Here is a 26,300-nt window from a genome sequence, read left to right on the forward strand (position 1 = left end):
GGTCCTCTTTAAGAAAAAAATCCCATAAGGGTGCCTGGATGGCTCAGTCAGTTAAGAATCCGGCTCAGGTCATGATCTCGTGGTTCATGAATTCGAGCCCTGCGTAAGCTCTGTGCTAACAGCTTACAGCCTGAAGCCTGCTTAGGATTCTGTGTCTCCCTCTCTCTCTGCCCGTCCCCTGCTTGCTCTCTCCCTCTCTCACATAAATAAACATTAAAAAAAAGAAAGAAGAAAAAGTCCCACAAAATTAGTAGGAAAGTGAGCAGCAGAAGTAGTTTTGGAAGCCATTCCTACCTAGGATATCTGTCAATAGCTTAATTACACATAGAAGTGATTGCAAGTCATATAAATATACCCCATAGAACCCCAACAGCATTCTTTTACATGGATTCCTCTTTGGCCACCCAACAAGACAAAAGAGGTATGATGGAGAGGGCATCATAGTCGGGAAGTGACAGTGGACTTAACCAATTGCAGTTGCAATATCTTTCTTTCACAAGTTTTTCAATTTGCATACAATGTTTATTTAGCCTTCTGCCTGGGTCTTGGCTTGGCTTGGTTTGTAAGCTGGGATGTTCGTACAGAAACCTGAGCTTATTTTATTTCAAGGCAAATTTGCCCTGTCCTGACAAATACTCAGAGAAGGTGAGCCCTCCTCTGTAACTTGGCAACCCTGAAAAGGATTTGAGATTTAAGAAACAGATAGCTTAGAGAATTGAATACAGACAAAAACCTATCCAAGAAAATGACATCAGAAAATAAAATCATGGCCCAAGGAATAAAATTTATCGACGATAGTAAATATCAGAGTTTCTAGAATTTGATGTTAAGGAGGCACTGCTAGTATTATCCAGATCTAGTTACTCAAAGTGTTTCCTTATCTATTCTTGCTGTGATATAGACTACCTAAAAGATAATCTGGATAAATACATGTCTCAGTTTCCAAAAGTTCGAATTCTTCGCCTCAAAGAGAGACACGGCTTAATAAGAGCCAGGCTGGCAGGAGCACAGAATGCAACAGGTAAGAAGCTGTTAATTTTGTATTTTGGCTATATTTTTGTTTTAGTTTCTTTCTTTTTTTTTTTTTTTTCAAATATACAGCAAATTTGAAATAATACTGCAGGGAACAACCATAATGCCATCATCATTCCACCAATATTTAGTTTTTTGCAATATGTGCTTTCTCTCTCTCTCTCTCTCTCTCTCTCTCACACACACACACACACACACACACACATACACACGTTTGTTTACACACAATTTTTTTTTCTCAACTTTTGAATTTACAGACATCATGACCCTACAACTCTGTGTACCTTAATAGGCATCTCTGAAAAAATAGAGACATTCTATTAGATAAGCACACTTTCATATCTGAATATCGTCTGGTTTATGCTCTTTTCAGACTCCCTTATTGCTCCTGAAATGTTTTTAATAGTTGCTTTTGTCTTTCGAAATTTGAGATCTAATTAAGTTTCATGCACTGCATTTGGTTATTTACTCTTCTTGGTTTCTCAATCTAGAGTAGAAAACACCCTACTTATCACTGACTTGTGTTTTTTTCAGTGTCCAGGCCATTTGTTCTGAACATCTGACCACATTCCGAAATTTCCTCACTGTTTCCTCATGTTACAATCAGGCTAAACATTTCTGGCGTGCATACTGGATAGAATTCTACTCTGTAGGTGGTAGGACTTGCGTACTGCTTATGGCTTCAAATTAAGAGACACATGATGTCAAGTTGTCCAACTGTTGGTGATGGTAAATTTGAGCACTTAGTTAAAATGTTGACAGTCAGATTTTTCTTTGGGGAGTAAGAAGCAATTTGTGGGGTAATACTTTGATCCACATGAATACTCTGTTTTCCCTACATTTTACCCAATGGTTTTGCACCCATTGATGATCATTGCTTGGATCATTTATTGCACTGAGGGCTGTTCATCTCTTCTGCCTTCCCTCCCTCTTCTTTTTCTCCCACCCTTCCCCTCTCTCCCTCCCTCCTCTTTCCCTCTTATAGGGAAATCCCCACTATTAATTTATGCTTTCAAAAATTCAATTTGTATGTTATCAGCTTCCTTCCTTCCTTCCTTCCTTCCTTCCTTCCTTCCTTCTTTCCTTTATTTATTTGTGGTACTCAAATTGTCCCAAATTTGATCACTAGGAGCCCCCTCAAGCCTAAGCTGTCTTGGCCTGATCCTATCTGTATTTGAGGACTTAGAATTGTTTACTTCTCTCTTCCCTGACCTGTGTCTGCTCTTCTGATAGCAATTTCTACCTTCCCAAGAGCAATATGCTCTTTTCTTCACCTCTTTTTAGTGTGTGGGTGTTGGGGAGTGAAAGGGAGGAGGCAAATCTTTTCTCTCATGAGTACTTTAACATTAATGCCAAACATATAGGTTCATTTTCACATCCTGCTGTGGAAAGACCTGTACACCATGATAATAGCTGAACTTACATACCAGGTTCCATTCTAAACATTTTCTGGACTAATTGATTTGATCTTCACAATAACTCTAGGAGGTAGGTACAAGTACTTTCCTCATTTTACAGATGAAGATATAAAGGCACAGTGAGGTTATGACTTGCCCAAGTTCTCCCAGCTAGTAAGTGATACAGCAGGATTGGAACCCAGAAAACTCCAAATCCTCAGTCTTACCTACTACATTTTGCTGCCTCTAGACATTTAGATATCACTCTCCTCTGTAAGCCATGGCATTGCAAATTTCCACCAGCTTGTATTTAAGCATGTTCTAATGTAAATTATCTACTCACCTGAGTTACACCACCTTGTAACTAGACCACAAATCTGGAACTTTTCATATCCCACTGGTTTGCTAACAAATTTCTTTGGCCTGTAATGGAAATTTTAAACTAACTACAAACACATCACACTAAAATTAACATTGCAGGGACAGATAAGATTCTTAATGATAGGCTGCATTTGAAAAATTAAGTAAAAATGCATGTTTGACTTCTTTTGGGAAGTAATTACCCACAAATGATTCAAAACTAGGAAGTGAGGAAATAGTCCAAACTGACAAGTTTGGGGCTAAGATCTGGATAAGGAACATCCCCAGGCAAGTGGGACAAGAAGTACAATGTCCTGATGTAGAAATATGTTCTGTCTATTTAAGCTAAAGAAGGAAGTTTATTATGGTTGATGGGTGCCGACCATAAAGAGAGTGGTATGAGATTCATTTGGGGGGCAAGGCAAAGGCAGGCTTTTGCAAAGTTTTATGAGTCATCTGAGGAGTGTAGGCATTATTCTTGGTATAATATGAAGCCAATGAAGTACATTAAACAGGTGAATAAAATTGTCTGACTTAATTTAAAGCTCACTTTGGCTGCCTTGTAGAGAACGGGTATTAGGGAAATGTGAGAAGAAGTAGGGAGACCATTTAGGAGGCTATTACAGTTGTCCAGGCACCAGGGAGGTACTAGGACAGAAGAAGGGAGTGGTCAGAGTAAGAATATATTGTGGATAAGGAGCCCACAGGGCTTGTCATCAAGTAAGATATAAAGAGAGTAATAATGAAACGAGTCAAAAAATAAAACAAAACAAAAACAAAAAAACCCTAGGACTGGAATCAGAGCAACTTGGTGGATTTTCCTCATAACCAGAGGAACAGATTTGGGATTGCAGTTGAGTTCCAATTTTGTTCATGTAAATTTGAGATGAAAATGAGATATCCATGTAGAGAAAGCTGACAAGTGCAGAACCAGAAATGCAATGCTTATAAAAACTTCTCTCTGCCTTGCATGGAGCACGACACATGCTGGAGATGATCTCCGCAATAGTCCATACTGTTAGACAACACAGGAAGCCTCTTTAGATGGGGTGCAATGAACTTGGTCAAAACAATTGCCTACTTGGCCTGTTCAAGTACTTATGGTTACAGCCATCAAATCATTCTTTGAATTTAGTAAATCCAAATGTAATAATGTAAATTTGGCTCTTTGTCCCTAATACTCTCAAGTACATTAGCTCAATTCTAGTCTGGTAACTCTTAAAACTATTTTGACCATAACCCATGTTAAGAAATAAATTTTGCATCAGAACCTACTGCATACCTATGTTACACATATAACTACAATAGACATTTCATGAAATAACATGTGCAACAAATTCTAGTATCTTCTCTTTTTGTTTTATTTGTTTTTTAGATTCTGGCCAATCCCACTATGTTGTGGTAGTGACTTGTTAAGGGGTCCCAAATTTACTTTGGAAAGGCCAGCTAGGTGCATCTTAATTGCTTGTCACTGTCTAATGAAGAGTTGCTTCTAAACTATCTTAGAAGAAGTAGAAAGGTATGTTTCAATGGGATTAGTAATGGCTTTGTCCAAGGATATATCCAAGGGCCCTGAAGTGTACTTGAGTCCTGTGAAAAATTCAAGGGGATTCAGAATCCTGTACCAGCTTTAGATGAGGAAATAATTCAAGGACTATTCAGGGTCTGGACTGAGCAAGGCTGGTCAACCTGGTGAGTTCTCCCAGACTCCCCTCTGGGCATTCCCTAGCCATCACAAATAGAGCATTAGTAGGAGACACCCTGGACCTGAACAGTCTTTGTAATCAGAGATCAGCAAAGATATCAGGGCAGAAAATGTTTCTAGACTGCCTCAGCCAAACAAAGAGATGAAGGACCAGAATCTGAATCCAAAATCTGACAGACCTTAATAGCTATGATTTCCTAAAGATTTACCCTTTAGGATTCAGAGAAAAGGAAGGGGAAACCACAGGCAAGGAAGGATGAGATCAAAGATCCAAGGACCTTCAAAAATTGGTCAAGTGGCCCTGTTTTGGTCCCAGGGTATTATTAGACTCTCTGAAAGTACATAGTACAAAATATTAAGGGAAAAACAGTAACTCTCTGACAACTGGCAATGTTCACTACATATTCGGTTTTCAGGGCACGATACGTCCTTCATCTGGATCTGATTCAGGCAAAAAGATCAGGTCCAGGTCCAATCAGTTATTTCCTGAGAATGAGGAGTTAGAGAGGCCAAACAGGATTTAAAAACTTGAAGGGTATGCCACGGTCAATGGATCTCTAGGGAAAATGTTCTATATGAAGCCGCAGAAGTAAAAAGAGACACAGTGATTGAGGTGCAAGTGTATAAGCCAACCTCCAGGATCTCATGCTAGTATTGAACGAAAGAGCAAGTTACTGCCCTGCCAAGAAGAGTCTGCAGTCAAGAAGGTTCAGTAGTACACTCCAGAGAGTCAGAATAGAGATCAGATTCTCATTTCCTTTATAACAATGGCATTTAGGAAATATTTGACATTGCTATGAGCATTCCAAAGAATCAGTTGGCTAACTTTAAGTATGTGGACTAAAGTGGCATCTAATTCCTGGACAACCCTGAGGTCTCCTGAAAAGCAACAGTCCTTCCGTAAATTTCAACAACTTGTTTTTTGCTGCAGGTAAAACAGATGGTTTCCTTAGCATCATTTATAAATTATTATGAAAATTTAAACAGCCAGACAGGTTCACATTCCTCAAGGAACCCTACACACAGCAAACCAACACTAACTGGTGCTGGCACCAATATCCCAAGCTCGTTAGCTAAACATATATGGGAGCCCATACTCAACAAGAAGCCAAAGCTTTAGGCACATTAAGCATCTCTGGGCTGGTCAAAAAGTAAATAAATAAGTAAGTTACAATCAAATCCATCTGCAAACAATCCAGCATTGCTGGGACCTACTCTTAGGAAACAGAAAAACCTGCCAGTTGGCCATCAAGATAAGATTATTTTGAGCTCTTGCTTAAATACTCATTGACAAACAGTAACAATACTAGCCATTTATAAGGAATTTAGGTATTAAGTAGATCTTAGAAGTAGCTCTATTAGGTAAAGCTCAGAAAGGTTAAGTGACTTACCCAGTGTGGCTAAGGAAAGCAGAGCTGTGTGACCTCAGTCCTACGTCTATTTCACCGTGACTCTCCAGGATAGGAATAGTGTGTGAAATGTCCCCAGACCATATCCACCACAAGTGGAAATCCTAACCAGAGTCAGCAACATAGACAGATCCCTGGTCTAGTTCCTGAGATCTTATTTTAAGTTAAAAAGTGTCTGAAAATGGAGCAATGACATTCACGCATAGGAGGATCCTCTTCTTGCCCAAAATAAAACAGTATAAAATTCCAGTCTATGTTTTGGGCAGAGGCTGCTTCCTTTGGGTCCTGGCAACAAGTGAATGAAAATCTGTATGGGGATCTGGGCCAGGTGGGAAGTGAATGTAGGGTTGGGGACCCATCTAGCTACCACCAAGGACTGAGAAAGTCAATCCAGACTTTTTGACCCTATAAGCGTATCCTGAGGATAGGAACAGGCAGTCTAGTAGAGACTGCTCTTTGGTTTAAATGGACCAGCAGTAGCAGTGATAAGAGGTAAAAACAGAGAAAGAGGCAAACCATAAGAGACTCTTAAGTACAGAGAACAAAGGGTTTGCTGGAGGAGAGATGGGAGGGGGGGATGGGCTAAATGGGTGATGGGCATTAAGGAGGGCAGCTGTTGGGATAAGCACTGGGGTGTTATATGTAAGTAATGAACCACTGGGTTCTATTCCCAAAACCAATACTGCATTGTTTGTTAACTACCTTGACTTTAAATTAAAAAAAATAATAAGTAGTAAGAGAAAGGGACTGTCTTCTGCACCTGTTATATATACCAACCAAGTAGGACCTTAGCAGACCATGCTTACATACCTTACACACTAGATGGCCCCTGTGAACCTTCACACACAGGGAGCGGGCTGTGCAAGGGGACACCCTTAGGAGATAATGATCTTTCATTATCCAACGAGCCATAATCTCTGAAAATAAGACTCCCCCAGCATGATCAGGAGTTATAACCTTTGTGTCCCAACAATTGAAGATGAGCAGGGACGGAGACTTTGGTCTAGCACAACCCACTTCTGCCTAAAGAGACTTCTCAAGAACATTCCTCACCAACATTTTGGCTAAGTTCGGTTTCTTCACCCTCTTTCAAAAATTCCATTGTTGATCAGTTAATTGATAAAATATTGAACCATTAATTAAGAGGTTGGTTACAGTTTTTAGTGGATCATGATCTATCATCCAGGTATCTAATTTCACCTTGTTCTTTGCCTGCTATTGTCTTCTGCCTTTACTTCAAGCCTTCAAGGTCTAATAGCTTTTCCTCTCTCTGGCCATTTTTTCTTTCTTTTTTTAGGCACACGGGCAATGGAATAAACTATTTTCTAATATCAGGCTGCCACTTGGCTGTGCAAACTTGGAAAAGTTTAAGTTCTTTGTTTCTCTTCAAAAGGAATAAAACTTAGACCTCCATCTCATTTCCGAAGTGGGAATAAAAATTAGACTTATACTTCAGGGTTGTTGCATGAATTAAACAAGACGCCATGTAGAATGCTTAGAACCATTGTCTGGGATAGAAAAAAACACTTAATTGAAAATAACTGATGTTATTACTGGTTAGTAAAGAGCTAAGGGGTGGGGGGAGGGGGGGAGCAGCCAGGTATTAGAGTGGTCAGTTCAAACAAGACAAAATGAAAGTAACGCTCAAGTCTTTAATCATTTCCTCCAATAATGTAAGTAAGAAGTGTAAGTAAGAATTGAAACAGAAGAAAAGTGCTGACTCCCTCAATGTTCCATTCTTCCCTGTAGAGAAATGGACTGATGGATTGAGCAGATGTGAGGATCGTCTTACTGCCTAAAGGAGCCCAGAACAAAAGACTCCTCCTGTTTTATAGCCCTGGGGGCTAGGGTGAGAGAAAAGAGAGGGGTAGGAGTGGGAAAGTACCGAATGCTGGCTGAATCAGAGTGGAGGCAAATGTGCTGGAGATCTACCCATCTCCCACATGGTGAAGCCGGGTTCCTGGCCTGAAGTGGTCCTCAGAGTGGAGGAAAATGCAAGAATGTGGACTGGAAACACAGCTTTGCTGAGGGCATGTCCACTGAGTGGGAGGGAGGGCCTGAGCTCTTGACTGCAATTCCCTTCAGAGGCTGGGGTGCGCTGGCTGCAGACCATGTCTGGTGTGAGAGGGCGGCCTCCCGCCACGAGGCCTGCCAGAGAAGCTTCTGTGATTGCCTCTGGTCAGGCCTGAAAGGATACATAGGATTTCGGTCATAGTTCAGATTCCTCAGGTTATTATTAATCTTAGACGCACACACACATACACACACACACACATAATCCACCTGCATAAATCATTTGGAACAATGTAGATGCTACTTAGAATTTTATTGAGATGAAAGTATTGCTGCACACAACGAATAGGAGAACAAGGATTTTTAATGAGTATTTTTTAGCCTCCAAGTTTCTCTTTCTTTTCTCTTTCTCCTGCCACGCTCGTATTTTTTATTGTGGTAAAATACGGGTGACATAAAATTTACCGTCTCAGTTGTATTTCTTCAGTGCACAGTCCAGTGCTCTGAAGTATATTCACACGGTTGTACAACCCATCTCTAGAATGCTTTTCAGCTTATAAAACTAAAACTCTCTACCCATTAACCTATTCCCTATTCTTCCTCCCACCCCTGTAGCCCTTCCACACTGCCTTCTAGCCTTGCTGATTCCTCCCCTTTTGCCTGGTTGCACCCCTATTATGCAAAATGGTATTTCCCCTTTCTGATGCCAACCTTGGATTATCAAACTCTGCCTGGTCTTCTGAAAAACAAAGCTCAGTTTTCCACAGACCCCCCCCCCACCCCCACCCCAGGGTAATGGGACCCACCCTCCTTAGAAGAGACAAAGCAGCCACCTTTTTAATACTAAGGATTCCCTTCAAAGTCTTGGCTACCCATTCAAAGTGGCTTATCAATTTTTTTTTTTTTTGCAAACAAAAATGATGCTTCCAGAAACAAAATTTCTTTTATTTCATGATAGAATGAAAATATAGGGACCAGGAATTCGGTGATAATTCCAGCCTTTACAATGTACTGCCTTTGCAATCACCTTTCTGGAGCAATCTCCAAGACCTTTGAACACAACAAACACACACTCAGTATATTGCTTTTTTCAAATGAACTTTCTTTTTCTGGCTCTCTAGGTGATGTGTTGACATTCTTAGATTCTCACGTGGAATGTAACGTCGGTTGGTTGGAACCTCTTCTGGAAAGAGTTTATTTAAGTAGAAAGAAGGTAGCCTGTCCAGTAATCGAAGTCATCAATGATAAAGATATGAGGTAATATTGTCATATTCCACAAGATACTTCTAAGTGACTCATTAACTAACAGCAGCAGAAAGTACTGGTCATATTCCTAGGCTGCACACTTTTACAAATCTGAGAAATACACAGTTAACCCAATTACATAAATGGAAACACATAATAGATATATCGAGATCAGAGAACGTCAATCCAATTGTTTACTTGATCATCAAAATGATTAACCCTTAATACCAAGAATTCCTAATACCCATTGTCCAGTTCTTTCCTCTTTCTATTCAGCTGTGCCCCAAAATATTTATCTCCCTTAAGATTCATTCATCTTTTTTGTGGGAAATATACATATGCTCCTAATTTTTTCCCTCAACAATATCCAGAACATTATTAAAAGAAAAGTAGAAGTTAAAAACAAGCAATCTGGCCAATTAGTCACTAATGCAAGTTGTACTCATAAATTCTCTTGAAATGTTATAAAAAGTTTGTGATAATCTCGAGTCATTTGTGTAAGCACTTGCTTCATTCATTTTAACAAGACATGGTGTCAGGTTGATCAAGTATATGTGTATGATCTCAAGCAGCATTTGTGTTCTTTTCCTGGATTAGTTACATGACAGTGGACAACTTTCAAAGAGGCATCTTCGTATGGCCCATGAACTTTGGTTGGAAAACAATTCCTCCAGATGTTGTTGCAAAAAACAGAATTAAAGAAACTGATATAATACGGTAAGCATGTGAGATTTAAGATTAGGAGGCAATCGTGTATCTTTTTGCAAAGGCATGGGAACCAATCCCAGGAAACAAGTATTTCCTGTCGTTCTATAGACCATCAAGAATTATGGTTTTAACCAATAGATGATCAAAAGCAAGCAAAGTTTCCCTAAGAAATTAGTTTCCCACTACCAAAACTCATTTTTTAAATGGTCAATTACACCCTATTCAGCCCTGAATCCAGAGAAATTTGCTAACACTATTCCTTCTTCCTGGGATTTACAACCTAAGAAGTATAAACTAGTTGAATATGCTGCATAAATGCTATATAAGCACACATAACATTAAAGGCAACATGAGTAAAAATTAGAAGAGTAAATAATAGTAATAAAAGTATTATTGTAATAATAACTATTGTTAGGATTTTCTTTTGGTGTCTAACCCTACCCCTTCCATGGGAGGGGTGCCATATTCTGTAAGTGAATTGAGAAATATACACAGAAGCAAATATGAACTGAAAGTGGGGTTTTATTACTAGAGAAGCTGGATTGAAGAACACAGCTTAGACCTGAAGTCAAAGTGAAGACTTCTGAACACTTCCCCAGGAGTCTAGACCTGCATGAAGCCAGCCTCAGGCAGAGTGGCAGGAGTCCCAAAGACTCCCCAGTTGGAGAGAGAACTTGAACTGACAAGTGTAAAGAGAAAGCCCAGCCCAGACTGTGCATTGTGGCATTATCTCTCAGAACTTACCCCCTATCCTTTGCTAGGTGCCATGCTTTCAGAATTGATATTCCTAGCAAGTCAAGTAGGCTTATTATCATTTATTAAGCAGTCTGCATTTAGCCCTCTCTATAACCCTAGAAAAGGTGGTAGGTAGGATTGCCATTACAGAGATGAGGACACTGAGCCTTAAAATAATTAATTTTCCCAGGGATATATAGCTTGTAAAAGAACAAATTGGGATTCAAATCCATATCTGCCTGAATGTAACACTCTTGCTCTGATCCCACACCTAAACAACATCTTTGCCTTTTTCAGACTCCCATTTGGAGGGTCAATGTACTGATTGAGCTCAGATTATATCCAACATAACGTTGGGAAGAGAATGCATTCCAGATAGATGGGAAAGGACGTTTGTCATTCAGACAGAATATGTGCCTAAGGGGAAGGGAAGTAGGTGTGGGGTAGGAATTATTTTACCCTTGAGATTGTTGTATACCCTAAACACAAGGCAAGCTCTCCACACAAACCCCTTTCAGCTGGCTCAATCTTAACACCATGGGAAGTGATTACTGCTGATTCAAGTGTAGTTTCTATCCCCCATGATCTATAACAGTAATGAAGGCTCAGGAGTCAGACTCTTTGGATTCAAATCTCAACTGTACTATTGACTGATGGCGTGAGCTTTAAAAGGTTACTTAACCTCTTTGAATCTCTGTTTCCTCAGTTCTGCGTTAAGACTAATAGAAGTAGCTACCTGCATTATCTGAAAATTAAATCTGATTATATAACATGCTTTAAAAAGTGTTTGCCACATAACATGCTGTCAGTAAAGTCTGTCTACAGTTGAGGCAGTGTGGTGGAGTGAGAGATCATAACATCAAACCAGACCACCTAAATTGAACCCCAGATGTACATCATACTAATCTGTGGCGTTGGGAACATTTCTAACCTTTTCTGTGTTGTCCTTTCTTAATGGTATATAGTTTCAGGGTTTTTGTAAAGTCTGAGGTTACATATATATATATATATATATATATATATATATACACACACACATACATATATATACACACATACATACACATATATATATACACATATATATACACACATATATATATATACATTCACATATATATATACATACATATATACACATACATACATACGTATATGTATGTGTGTATATATATAATACTTAGAGCAGTACCTGGTACTCCCTTAGCACTAAATAAGCATTTTTAAAAATAACATATTCGGAGAGTTTGGGTCAGAGAGTAAAGACAATAAGAATCGTACTTCCAAACCCCATCTTTGTTGACCCCAGTCAATCTCTGCCACCATGAACCACGGAACTGATCTCTTCAGTGCTATTTGTGACTCCTTTCCAAGACCTCCCCACCCTCGATAGCTATTTTGAAATATCTCTTAACTCCACCACAACTGCACAGGGGACCCACTCTAAAAAGTTGAATTCGCATGACATGCAAGTTTAAAAAAACAAACATTTCTTTTTGTAGGTGTCCCGTCATGGCGGGTGGACTATTTTCCATTGATAAAAATTACTTTTTTGAACTTGGAACATACGACCCTGGGCTTGATGTCTGGGGTGGAGAAAATATGGAGCTCTCATTCAAGGTATTACCAAGCGGTCCTCAAATTCTTTCTACAATTAAGAGTTTATCATTTGGTTTCATTTTACTAACATAATCAGCTATGGGACTGTCTCTGGGAAGAAATTTCACAGAAACTTTAGGGTCTCTAGATGAATGTTTTTCTATCCCAGATTGAATTTGGAAGAATCAATAGCTCCCATGAAATTTATCAGAGTTCCCTAGTATTTTATAACACTGTTTCTACATCTGAATATAGGGGGAATATTGTCTGCCATTTGACCTAAATGATGTGAGATTCATACTTCATACAAAATATCTCCAGGAACATTTTTCTGATATATCAGAAGTAATGAAAGCATTCAGTAATGGGTCATCTTAGTGCAAGTGACAGAGGTACAAAAAGTGCCTTTAGAGCAGGCCATCAACAGGTGATGTTGCAGCAACTTTGGACATCTCAGACAGCTCTGGGTATTTATGGTCATTGATCAACACCTAAAAAATCCTTGGCAGTAGCCAGAGTGAAGAGAATCCAAAAGGCAACTGTTTTCTTAGGGAATGGGTTGGTATATAGTAAAAGGGGTATTACTTTGAGCTCATTTTCAAGTTGTGTTCCATTAAGTTATATGGATCACCCCAAGATGTAAGGAGGGAAAATTGAAAAAAAAAAAAAAAAAGGAAATATATACTCCTTACCCTGATCCAACCAAAGCAAGACTTCATACGATATATTTTATACACTGGGATTCTGTGAGAATTTATTAAAAAAAAGATGTACACTGCAGGGTAGGGAAGAAAACAATATATAGTTTACAAATCCTAAAACGCTCCACAGCAATGTACAAAGCTAAATAAACCTGTTGAGCTTAATTTGAAACCATTGAAAAAGATTTTAGACGTTGACAGTAGTACTTCAAGCTGGGGGTGGGGGGAGGGGGTAGTCACCAGGTGGTTCCTGTCATTGTTAATTGCCCATGAATTGTGGGCAGTCATGTGATAATTGATGCTTCCTATCAAACTGTTACAGGTATGGATGTGTGGTGGTGAAATTGAGATCATTCCCTGTTCCCGAGTAGGCCACATATTCAGAAATGACAATCCATATACCTTCCCCAAGGACCGGATGAAGACAGTAGAGCGGAACTTGGTGCGGGTTGCTGAGGTCTGGCTTGATGAGTACAAGGAGCTATTCTATGGCCACGGGGACCACCTCATAGACCAAGGGTTAGATGTTGGAAACCTCACCGAACAACGGAAACTTCGAAAGAAACTAAAATGCAAAAGTTTCAAATGGTATTTGGAGAATGTTTTTCCTGATTTGAAAGCTCCCATTGTGAGGGCTAATGGTGTGGTAAGTTCAAGGAGCAAGTTAAATTGTGAGTCCATAAATATTAAATTTAAAAACTCTTGAAAAAGTGTGGAAAAGAATGAAGGATTACACTATAAATAAATATCCAATATGAGGGCAGATGAGACAGAGCATGGTTAAGGATTAAATATAGGTGAACTTAAGGGAGGCTTTTAGGCAGCTACATTCATTGATTAATTCGGCAAGTACCTACTGGATATCAATAAACCACACAGTATTTCAGAACTGGATTATAGGGTAAATATGTATAAAGTAGACTTGATGCCTATTTGTGGAGCTTAAAGGTGAGTAAGGGAAACCATGTACAAATATGTAACGCTTAAATAAAAAGTAAAATGACTCTAATTTAGGGAACTGGTCCCTAGTGACCAGTCCTTCTAAGCTAGAATATTCAACTCTGAGGAGATATTGAATGCTAGCCCTCAAAGACAAGGGTCAGCCAAACTTCAAAAAAGAGAGCCCTAGGCAGAGGACGCCCCTTGTACAAAAACTCTAAGTTAGATGACTGTCTAGGCATTCAAGAACCGGAAAGAAGATGAATGTTGTCAGGGTGTGAAGGAGAAAAGAATGGCAACAGATGAAGAGGGAGAGGAAGGAAGAGTGGTCCCATGGGTCCTTATAGGCAGACTAAGGATTCTCCTTTCCCTTTCCCTTTCTTTTTCTTGTTTCTTACTTCCTTTCTTTTTTCTCCCTCCCTCCCTCCCTCTCTCTCTCCTGCTCTTTCTTCCCTTCCTTCTCTTTCTTCCCCTTCCTTCTCTTTCTTCCTTCCTTCCTTCCTTCCTTCCTTCCTTCCTCTCTCCTTCCCACCCTCCCTCCCGTCTATCTTTTCTTTCTTTTCCTTTCTTTCCTTTCCTTTCCTTTCCTTTCCTTTCCTTTCCTTTCCTTTCCTTTCCTTTCCTTTCCTTTTCTTTCTTTCTTTCTTTCTTTCTTTCTTTCTTTCTTTCTCACTCTCTCTCTCTCTCTCTCTTTCTTCTCTCTCCTGAATGTAATAGGGAGCTATTGAGTAGGGTTAAGATTGGGATGACATGATTTAATTAGATTTTCACAGATTTCAAACAGGAACTGAAAATAAAAGACAATGACAAAGAAAATTCCAGGGCACAACATAATGGACCAAAAAGGAAGAAACTGAGCTAGACAGGTTGGACACAGTACAAAATCTATGAAGTAAAGCAAGAAAGTAGAGAAACTGGATGAAGGCCATTTCAAACCCATTCTAGGAGTGGGGCTTAATTCGAAGAGGATGGCAAGACGTGAGGATACTTATCATAAAATGGGTTTAGAGGTGATTAGTCAAGACTTGACCTAGAGCTTTTCCCAGTCATGCATATTTTTAATCCGTGTTACTGCTTTCTCATTTAATTTTTATTTATAAATATTCCCAGCATTATTTTATTTTCTTTCAGAGTTTTCTTTTTCTTCATGCAAGAGGTTCTCAGACTTGACCATCAGTAAGCCTGCTATTTTAGGCCACGTTTTTTTCAATTCTCCCTAGAAAGTGAATTACACAAACCAATCACTCTCTGTCTAGGAAAATTCCTGATGGCAAGGACGTAGTAGAGCCATTCTCCCAGTGTAGGGAAGATCCTGGAAGAGCATAAAAAAGAGGAAACTTGAAAATTCAATTGACAAATAGTAAAAGTGATCTGTTTGTAACATAATGTAGTATAAAATGATCATTTTTATAGGTCTAAATAGAATAGCAGCTATTTCAGGTGGTTTATCCTGATATTTTTTTTCTAGGTAACTCATTAGGGAGAACACCGTGGATTTATACACTATTCAAATTATTTGTCTGTAAAATAAACTGACACTTTTTTTTTTTTTTAATTCCAACTCCTGAGTAAGGAAAAAAGAAATTCTCACCATATTCTGTCCTAACACAGAATCTCAGCAAGAGCATTACTGAACTTTAACCACCAGAGGGAACTAAAAAACTACCTTTTGCCTCCTCTGTGAGGCTAATGTGTATAAGAGTTCCCATGAAATTTTTGAAGAGCTCTTCTATAAACAGCCTGCTGATGCCTGAGCTATAATATATTAAAATGCACAAAGTATTTTTAAATTATTTTTTTGAATTCTATTTGTTGCCTTCCTCAGACAAATTACAATCAAGATGCCATTGGCTTCTCTTTGAAGCAACTAGTAGGGAGCATTATTACCACTTAAAAAAAAAAAAAGAATAAGAAGAAGAAGAAGAAGAAGATCTTTCACTAGGCATTTCAGACTTAAGATTAACTGAACCATTATTTTAGGTGGAGAGTCTTGAAAAATCCCAAGAAAATATTTTACAATTTAAATCCAGTGAAAGGGTTTTTGTTTGTCTTCTTTTCTTTTTTATAAGAACCGATCATTTATTGTTGAACCAAAAATGTTTGATGAATAAAAGAACCTCACTAACAATGTGTCTTTATACACATTGGATTAAATGGTTAGTAAGCAGCCTATAGCCTAATGTTTAGCAAATGCCGTGATAAACTGTGGGAAACTCCACCTCCTAAATTGGAAAACGGAAGAATTCAAAATGGATAAATTTTGAAAAACAATTGAAAAATTTACATACTTCCTGGTGAAAAAAAAAAGATTGAAATTGTTTACATTAAAAACACAAATATAATTTTTTAAGTTTATTTATTTATTTTGAGAGAGACAAAGAAAGAGCATAAGCAGGAGAGAGACACAGGGGGAGAGAGTGAGAATCTCAAGCAGGGATCCATGCTCAGCATGGAGCCTGAGGCAGAACTCAATCCTACGACCCTGGGATCATGACCCCGAGCCAAAATCAAGAGTCAGAGGCTCAACCTACTGAGCCACCCAGGCGCCCCTGAATACAAGTCAATGTTTAAAACCATTCGCAAGTCAATAAAGAATAACAACCCCTTAGCACTTCATAAATCGTTTATACTTGAAGAAAAGCAGTTTCTCCAGAAACCTCTGATCAGGAGGAAGGGAAACAAATCTTCAGAGAACTGGGGGGAGTGGTAAGTAAGGGAAAGAAAAATCTTCTCCTTCCATCCAATGCCTTTCCATGTTTGGCAGAAGGGACTGTACAAAATAAATACAAAGTAATCAGTTAAACCAGGGGTTCCCATATACTGCTCTGGGCAAGGTTAGTTGTGCTGCCAGAAATAGGATCCCAGGGCCAAATATATTTGGCAAACACACTGCACTCCCTCGTGTAGCAGACAACTAAACATTACCATCCTAGGGGTTCTGCCAGGTTCTGGAGCAGTCCAACCTGTTCAGCTGTAGTGAAGCCAGAGTTTTCCAAACACGTGGGAAGATATTTTCTGAGTAATCCACAAATACAGAAGTTTATATTTATCTCAGAGAAAATCCAGACAACAACTGGATCGCATTTCCCTTCTTTAATCTCTAGGATTATCCTCCTTCAGTGCATTTCTATTAAATCTCTTCTCTGAAGTTGATTCCTTCTGTGTGTCCTGACCGCTCCATTAACTAGTGGTGGATTGTCTCTTCCCATATTTGTCACGTTAAATTGTGAATAGAGCTTTCTTTGAAGATTTCTGATGGAAATTCTGTCCTTCTAGAGTTCTTTTCCATGCCAGCCACCCTAGAAGTAACCACCCTGGCACTATTTTTATGCCTGTCAAAGTTCCTATCCAATGCAAGTAGTTCACCTTGCATCTCAAACCCAAATGAAGGTCAATGCAAGGTTCAGATTCCCAAGGGAGAATCTAGCTTCCCTGTTGTCTCCCTGTGCCACTGGGTAAATTGTTTTCCCCGGGACACCATTCTAGTGAGGGTCTACAGTTGTCCACCTTTATGTGAAAGACTGCAATCCCAACTCTCTGGCTTGTCCATGCCCAAGTTTTTTCTCCTGTCCTTACAATATCAGTCCATTGCTTACCAGCATTTGCGATTTTTCCACTTGCTAAAAGGTTTTGTTTTGTTTTGTTTTCTGCATTTGGTGGTCCCTGAATATTTGCCTTACTTTCTTGCAACCTAAGCTATGCATGTAAAAGTGAGGACCAACCAGTGAGCATGCTGTTATGAAGGCTCACAACTCTGTGAGCTGGACAGTTGCATCATAAAGCACCCCGGATTTAGAGCTCTGTGTTAGGCACGATAGAACAGGAAAGGGCACAAATAGTGTCCCTGCCAACAAAGACTTTCCCCCCTCTCCCAGCTCATAAGGCTTTTCTGAGTGTAGATTTGACTCTACACAGCTCTTCTAGAAATCTAAGAAGTCTAAATCGCCCTATTAACTCACCATCTCATTAGCCTTCCCCAAGATGTCAAAGAGGGCAAGAGAATCAACATTTTTCTGCATTAAATGGTGACTTATAGAAAGCTGCCTCCATATTTGACCCTGTAAATCCACTAAAAACCTGGGGGGCCTGCCAGATAGTGTCTTTAAGCTTGGCTCTGTACTAGCTTTCATGACTTTCCTATAATGAATTGTAGCTTGCCTGAGTCATTAGGAAGATTCTGACAGGGAATCAGCTGGACTCTGCTGTTCTTTGAAGGACTCCATTTATCTATGATTCAGTGCCTAAGCAGTGAAATAGCTTGGAGGGGTCAGCCAGGGAACAGAGCCCATAACTGTTGGTTTGATTAAATTGCAAGTATGTGCGTTGACTTTTAATGTATGCATCAGAAAAACTTGAGACAAGAAAATAACTACTTCTCATGCTACCTTTTGCTCATTCCCTATTCAGCATTCCAGGCAAGGGTTAATTAAAAGCTTCTGTTTGTTGGCTCTGTGGCTGAATCATAGGCCTAAATTGACAGATTGAAGCTGTACTTTAGCAAGATTACATTATGTCTCTGTTAGAGATAGCAACCAATAAAATCGTATAGTGCTAAGTAATGCTAAGCTATCAACTTAACTATCTTTTAACCTTATTATAGTTTTATGGCCTGTGTTTTCTGAATGTCTTGTTCTACTTCAAAATATTTTTTTCTTAATGCATATTTTATATTTTGCTTCCTAGCTTATTAATGTGGCCTTGGGCAAATGCATTTCCATTGAAAACACCACAGCCACTTTGGAAGACTGTGACGGAAGCAGCAAGGTACCTGGGCTGGGTTTTCTCTCTCATAGGTGCAGTGGATAGATGGCCCAGGTGTAGGTGATAAGTGCAGGGTATGGCACATTTACTGCTCACTTGAGAAATTTATTTTCGCTTTTACAAACAATAATTAATTTATAAATTTCTACATAATCATACGCTTGGCGATAAGAGAGCCCACAACTAAACGTACAGACAGCGAGCAAGGGAGTAAAAGTGTGGGTACTGAAGTCAACCCACCAGGGACCCAATGCTGGCTCCACTGCTTTCGAAAGTGTGTTAACTTTGCAAACCCTTTAACCTTTAGGTAAATAGTCGTGATAACAGTCCCTCCCCCTAAAACAGGTTTGAAGATGAAATTATGTGATACCGATGAAGCATGTAGAACGATATTTAACACTTAGTGCTCCACAAATGTTCACTGTTATAATGATAAAGACACAAAATGTGAAAAATTTAAAAAAAGTTATGTATAAAGATAAAATAATAAAGGAAATGAAGGAAGAACATATTTTTAAATAATCTAAGGGAGAAATTTTGTTTTGATTCAGTCCCCTCCTCCCCATTCTCATACATATAAAGGAGCATAATGCAAATTACATAATCCATGATCCATGATCGAAAACCCTTCAACAAATCTCTGACAAACTCAGAACACAACAGATAGGGGAGGAAGGAGGGGAGGAAGGAGGGCCCAGGAGCACAGGGCAAGGACTCTGCAGTGCTGGAGGTGAGCTCTGAGTGATGGGACCTCCCTCTTCAACATGCGTTCCCTACCCATTCTCATTCTGTGGGGATATTATTGGTTTGGGTGCCAAATAAAACTCATAGGAACATCAGTACATGAGTACAATGCAGCTTCCTAAAATTGTAGATCACACTTTGGTGGAGAAATCATTTTGTGATGACAATCTAGGCTTGCCCAGACTTTGACTTAGAGACATTGCCTATATATATATATATATATATATATATATATATATATATATATATATATTTAGTTTTGACAGAGAGAGAGACAGAACATGAGCGGGGGAGAGGCAGAGAGAGAGGGAGACACAGAATCCAAAGCAGGCTCCAGGCTCTGAGCTGTCAGCACAGAGCCCGATGCAGGGCTCAAACTCACAGACTGCAAGATCATGACCTGAGCCGAAGTCAGACGCTCAACCGACTGAGCCACCCAGGCACCCCAAGACATTGCTTATATTTTTGAGCACATTTCCTCTCCACTCTTAATTTAAAGCTGCTACTAGAAGAAAGGCATCTTTGTCATCTGTGTTGCTATAATTCAGCTAAGGATTATAAACTTGAAGCTAAGGGAACTCTCTTTTAATTAGGAAAGAAGGGAGGTAGAGGGAAGAGAAATGTGTCAAAAATCATTTGAAATACACAACTTGCATATTAACCATTCAGAGAGGAAATAAAGTCATAAATTATAAAACCACAAGTAGTCCGAATCATATGAAAGCAAAATATTATTTAAGTCAGTCCTTCAAGACTCATCATTTTAGTGATTTTCCATGCCTGATTAAACCAGTATTTTATCTGAAGACCCAAATTGTAGTCTGGATAACCACTGAGCCTCTCAAGGACATACTAGGAGGTGAAAATATGAATATGCAGCCCCCTGCTTTCAAAAAAAAAAAAAAAACACCCATCTCCCTTTTTGTCTTGTTACTCATTTTTAGCTTCTGCTTCTTATAGTTTGTTTGAGTAATAAGAAGTAAGGGAAAGTTGGAGGAAGTTAACTTATCTGGGGCCGAATTAACTAAACTTTATACCAAGCCAGTTAATAACATTCATCCAAAAAAAGCACAAAAGGAATAAATTTCTAGGATTAACCACCAAGCTCTATCCTTCACCTTACCTAAAAAGTCCCCTATTAGCTTTTCATTAACTATTAACTTTTCAACCAGTTGAGATGTCCCTTCTAAAGGTAATATCTAGTTTCTCTTTGTAGCCACCTCACTTCCTTGGCATAAGACCATGCATCTCAAATTTTAATGTGCACACAAATCACCTGGAAAGTTTGTTACAATACAGATTCCGATTCAATAGTTCATGATGGGGCTGAGAGTCAGGCGTTTCAACTACCTCCCCGGTGATACTGATGTTGGTCCAGGGAGTACCCTTTGAGTGGTGAGGTCTAACCCAATGACAAGTGTGATAATCTAACTTACATCTCAGTTACATTACAAATGATTCACTAGATAAAAACATTTAGATAGATTTTACCAGAAGTCTATTTTTTACGTTTATATTGGTGCAAAACAACAGACGTCCCCCAGACCAAGAGCCATAAAGTAATTGACCAGACAGATAGTACTAGGTTGTAAATAACTGGAGAAAGGACTTATAAAAATCTAAAACCTGGTTTCAATACCTGAATCAGTATTTACTTTAGACTTCAGCAACTCTCCCAAACTGGGCTTCTCCAAGAGTAATTCTTGGGAACTAGGGGATGCTAACAGAGCAGAGCCCAATGAGTCTTTCTGCTATCAGCAAAGAAAGATTTTTGACATTGCTTACATTAGAAACATTTTTTACCCTTAAGAAAGATTGTGGACCTTTCCTACAAAGCCTCTAGGAGTCCAGTAATCTGGATACTCTTAAAGAAGCATAATCATTTCCACCAAAGTAATTTCGGGCTGTGACTTAGACCTCCTTGTAGCCCTAATGGCTCCAGGTGGTTTGAATGTTTCACTGCCTCAAAACACCAGGCTTATCTGGGGTTCCGAGTTACCTGAAATGACCTCTGTTTGCGCCTATGTACTAACTGCACTAAATAATTTTTATTATTGCAACTCACATTTATTGAGGGCTTACTGTGTGGTAAATAAACACCTAGCAGTCATTACCTCAACTCTCTGAGATACACGCTGTTGCTATCCAACTTAAAAATGACAAGAATGAAATGCGATATGGTAATAGTATGCCCGTACTGTCCGAACTGAAAGTGGCAATACCAGGATTTGGGTACAAAACATTTGATCAGAGTGCCCATCTCCTTAACCATTGCTAACAAAACTGTGAAGCAAAGACCCTACCTGTGTTTGTTGCTGAAAGTGACCTTTTCTTTATTCATTTCCCGACAGCTTCAGCAATTTAATTATACCTGGCTAAGACTTATTAAACATGGAGAGTGGTGCTTAGCTCCAGTCCCTGATACCGGGGCCCTGAGGCTGCACCCTTGTGATAACAGAAACAAAGGGCTAAAATGGCTGCATAAATCAACATCAGTCTTTCATCCGGAACTGGTAAGCAAAATATTTGTACCTCTTCTTTATCACAAATCCAACTTCCAATTAAAGGGGACATAAAACTCTCATTGTCGGCTTCCTCACTCAGAACCTTTAAATGTGTTTGTGATGATCGAAGCAATATAAAAGTTCATACAGAGAGATAAACAGATTTTTTTTTTTTATAAATTGGCAAGTCCTTTTTCTTTTACAAAATTTATTTCAGGTAGGTTGTTTTAAATATAAGTCACCGGGTTCCTTGGTTACATTACTATCAGCATCTTTGTTTCTGTAAGTCATTTGCCTCAGTCAACTAACAGCGGCAAAAATAATGCTTATGGGCTAGAACTGGTTCTCAATGGTCACCAGAAAAGCCTATAAGGAGAGTATATGGGGAAAACAAGAACCAGCGTGCTTTCTACAAGGCCTGCAATTTAGGATGAATCCGGTTTTTTTGACATTCTGCCTCCTTTCCACAAGGGGTGACTTTTCCTCATCCCCCACCCTGGTTACCAGAGACCTGGCTCTCAACAGGTGTTGGAACCAGCTCCCACCAGCTTGTAGGAGCTAATTGTGCACTAACTTCACATTCAATGACATCACACTGGTAGCTTGAAACAAGCCATGATGGGAGTATTACATAAACCCATGCTACAGATCTGGGAGTGTTTGTCCAGAGGTCCAGCTGTTAATATTTCCTAGACCACCCCTGCTATAACTTCTTCATTCTCAAAGTCCTGACAGTTTTCCTCAATGGTATTTTTTAAAGTTTATTTATTTCTTTTGAGAGAGAGAGAGAGAGTGTCTGTGTGTGTGTGTGTGTGTGTGTGAGTGATGGAGGGACAGAGAGAGAGGAAGAGAGAGAACCCCAAGCAGCCTCCCTGCTGTCCGCACAGAGCCTGACACGGTGCTCGATCTCATGAACTATGAGATGATGACCTGAGCCAAAACCAAGAGTCAGATGCCTAACTGCCTGAGCCACCCAGGCACCCCTTCCCCAATTCTATTTTAACAAGATATCAAATCGTAAGCTTTGGTGTAAGATCTTGGGGTGGCAAGAATAGTTTCAGGAGGGCCTTCCTAAAGTCTCTACTATCTCACTAGCAAGTAGCCATCAAATCCACAAAATGTACTGGGTGCATGAAGACCATCATTTTGCTCAGGCCTGTCCCCAAAGTCAGCACGCTTCTTTTTCTCCTTAGAGTGCCTCCATTCCTTTTGATGTCACAGCCAGTGACCACTCCCTTCATGACAGTTTTCTTCCCGCTCAGGATCAAAACCAGGGTCTGAGCAACATGCTTCCCAATCTTCCTCCCTTTTAATTTTCTCTGTTATATTTCAGTTCCTTCTGGACATTTTTTTTTCCTTGTTAGTGATAATGGCTCTTGTTGACTTATTCAGAAAAATGAAATATTACTAGTGTACAAGTTACTAATTTTATATTTCATGGTGTTGGGAAAATGCATAAACATCTATTGAATATTCCCTTTGGCTTCCTTAACCTTATGCCAAACAAAGCAGGAGGTGTTGGGGGAGGTGGTGGGTGCAGGGGAGAGAAAGGATGAGAATGAGAACACATTTTTCATCTCCAGAAGTGAATCTGTTACCAGGGAGAAAAATTCAGGCTGGTGAGAAAATATTTAGGAGTAAGCAGCCCTTAAATCACATAGGTCTTATTTACAAACTGGCTTGACCCCATTGAGAACTTAAGCTTTCATTAGCTGATTTTTATACAGGCTTAATTTTGGTCCCTCTAAATGGTAAACCAGTTTGTAAAGAGAGTAATTTAATTAAGATAGCAAAAATTGGATAGCTGTTTCCCGACATTGGTTGTGCCTGTGACTTTGTATCATGCCACATAGCTGCCTTCTGCCTTTGGTTCCCCATTTCCATGCTGCTAGATGTTATGGAGATGAATATCTTAATAATAGTCTTCCTTATTTTTTCAGTATTTTGGTAGTTTTTATACTAAACCTCCTGAATCCTCCAAAGCATGTTAAGAGAAATGGAGAATACGACTATGAGTATCAAGAACATATCTTTTCTTTTAGCATTAGGAGTTGAGAGCTTCATGGAAGGAAGTAGGGTAATAGTGAGTTTGACCCTGAATACCAATGCATTGTTCAAATGATACATTTCCAACCTGCATTTCAAAGATGTTCTCTAAGCCCACCCACCCAAATGCTCTGGATTATGGACACCTACAAGGAAATCATTTCATAGGTAGCTTCTAAATACTGGGGCATGGAATGACCCTCCACTACTGGTTCCCTCATCAAGTGTCTTTAGGTTGGGGACAAGTTGTTCAGTTACCACTTTATAATCCACTGGCAGAACATTGTAGATAATCCAGGATGATTTTGCTCAAGGCCAACTCCTTTACAAAACCTTGAGCATACTCAAACATCATCTTACCAGAGTCCTACAGGATGACAATGTTTTTGTAGGAACACCTTTAAAACAAACTATTATGAAGCCACCCCTGTTTGATATATTCTTTTGAATAATTCAAAACAATGTACGTATGATTAAGACTACCTTTGTCATAGTCATGGAAAATTGAGAGAATTAAAAGGTGAAAAAATATATAAAGCCATAAGCATGTTCTCAATTGGTTATCCATTATTTCTAGGATATTCAATAAATATTAACCAATAATAGAACTTCTCTGAAATACCTTTGACTTTTTTCTAACTACCTCTGGATTTTCTGAACATCAGGAATCATGTACTATCAGAGATTATGGTGGAAAGCTTATAAATATATACATCATTTCTAGCACTTTGTATTCCAAGTTCGCATTATAAGGTATGAACTCAATTAAGACATTAACTAACTCACTTTTTGCAATGGGTATTTTTTCATGATCACCATCAATTAGAGAACCATCATCTATCAAATATAGTAAATGCTGTATGGAATTATTTTCTTTAAATAATAGAGTTATCAAACCTGTTGTCAGAAAATAAATCTTTTGCCTCCTCCCTGAGGAAGTCGTAAAAGTCTTAACAGCCTTGTAGCTTGGCAAAGTGAGATAGAGACAAATTTAATACAGTCTAAAGACTGTGTGCATGTTGTTAATTTAGGCAAGAAGAATTCCTGAGGAATCAAAAATATAATTATCTTTTTTTTATTAGTTTGTATTTCTTTATATGGCAGTTGTCAAATTCATTCTGTGGCTCATTCCAGATTCTCTTTCTTTCTAGGTGAATCACATTGTTTTTGGAAACTATCATCAGTTGTTATGCTTAGAAGGAAATGTTTCTCAGAAGACCCTGAAAGTTGGTGCTTGTGACCCAGTGAAGCAGTATCAGAAGTGGAAATTTGAAAAATATTATGAAGACTAAAGAGCAACTAATATTTTTTTATCCAGTAAACCCATTAGACACTGTGAAAATTACAGTGGAGGTGGGGACTGTGTTTCTCCGTGGTAGTTTACATTCTCAAAATTAATAGCCTTTGAATAGGAGATTAAAACACCCACAATAGTTAAGAAACCAAGAGTGAGCTCAGGGAAACAGTCTAACATTGGATTGGAGTCCTTCTTCAACTCTAGGTGGCCTTTTGAATTGCCTGCTTCCTGTCCTGTGCTGGACCTCAGCCTGCAAGCTTCCCTATGTGATCAAACAGGTAACTGGAAATGAAGCCAAAAGTACTGGAGGAAGCACAGTGATATTCACGATGACTGAGTCTGATAATAACCAGCTCCTTGGGCGTCACAAGTTGGTATAATCAATGAGAACCTAGACCTTTATTTACTGTTTTTAATAAAACAATGACTTGAGTTCCTATGGTGAAAAGACCTTAGAAACACACACAGATGCCATCTTGATGAAGTCCCTTCCAATTACACTCATGTTCGCCTACCAGTGTGAAGAGTATCAATATCATACTCCCCAATGGTAGAGCTTTAATCTAGATGACTACATAATGTTATTTTGTTTTGTTTTTTCCCCATATGAGTCAATGGAAAAAAATTTTCAGTGAGGAAGTCAAATGCTGATTCAATTCTAGACATACACATTGTTTTAATTCATTTTGTGCTTTTAAAGCTACACTTAAAAAAAAAAAGTCTTATTAGCAACCTCCTAGACCTATGTGGATGTTAAAAAGGAAAGAAAAAAGGCAAAGAAAAAGACTGGGTGGGTCACAGTACACAGTAGTCACGAAAAATACACTTAATCGTTGAACACGCTCTAATGCAAGATCAGATAAGAGGAGCTGAAATAAATAAAGCAGAAATAGAGCAATGAGGGGCACCTGGGTGGCTCTGTCAGTTAAGCCTCTGACTCTTGATTTAGGCTCAGGTCATGATCCCATGATGGAATAGAGCCCTGCATCCTGCTTGGGATTCTCTCTCCCTCTCTCTCTGCATTTCCCCTGCTTGTGCTGTCTCTCTCTCTCTCAAAATAAATAAATAAATAAACAAACATATTTTTTTTTTAAAAAAGAAATAA

At 39.0% G+C, this 26,300-nt stretch overlaps 1 protein-coding gene across 1 annotated transcript in view; it reads left to right on the top strand.

Moving 5' to 3' along the window:
- Positions 1–25,790, top strand: part of GALNT5 (polypeptide N-acetylgalactosaminyltransferase 5) — a 41,139-nt gene extending 15,349 nt beyond the window's left edge. Inside the window, exons 3-10 of the mRNA XM_042952542.1 lie at positions 902–1,021; positions 9,038–9,173; positions 9,759–9,878; positions 12,107–12,224; positions 13,227–13,550; positions 18,527–18,607; positions 21,700–21,861; positions 25,050–25,790. Coding sequence (XP_042808476.1) covers positions 902–1,021; positions 9,038–9,173; positions 9,759–9,878; positions 12,107–12,224; positions 13,227–13,550; positions 18,527–18,607; positions 21,700–21,861; positions 25,050–25,190 — 1,202 coding nt within the window. The 3' untranslated portion in view covers positions 25,191–25,790. The remainder of the gene's footprint in view (positions 1–901; positions 1,022–9,037; positions 9,174–9,758; positions 9,879–12,106; positions 12,225–13,226; positions 13,551–18,526; positions 18,608–21,699; positions 21,862–25,049) is intronic.
- Positions 25,791–26,300: the final 510 nt, after the last annotated feature.

This window comes from Panthera leo, chromosome C1 (genome assembly GCF_018350215.1).
Source record: "Panthera leo isolate Ple1 chromosome C1, P.leo_Ple1_pat1.1, whole genome shotgun sequence".
Taxonomy (NCBI): domain Eukaryota; kingdom Metazoa; phylum Chordata; class Mammalia; order Carnivora; family Felidae; genus Panthera; species Panthera leo.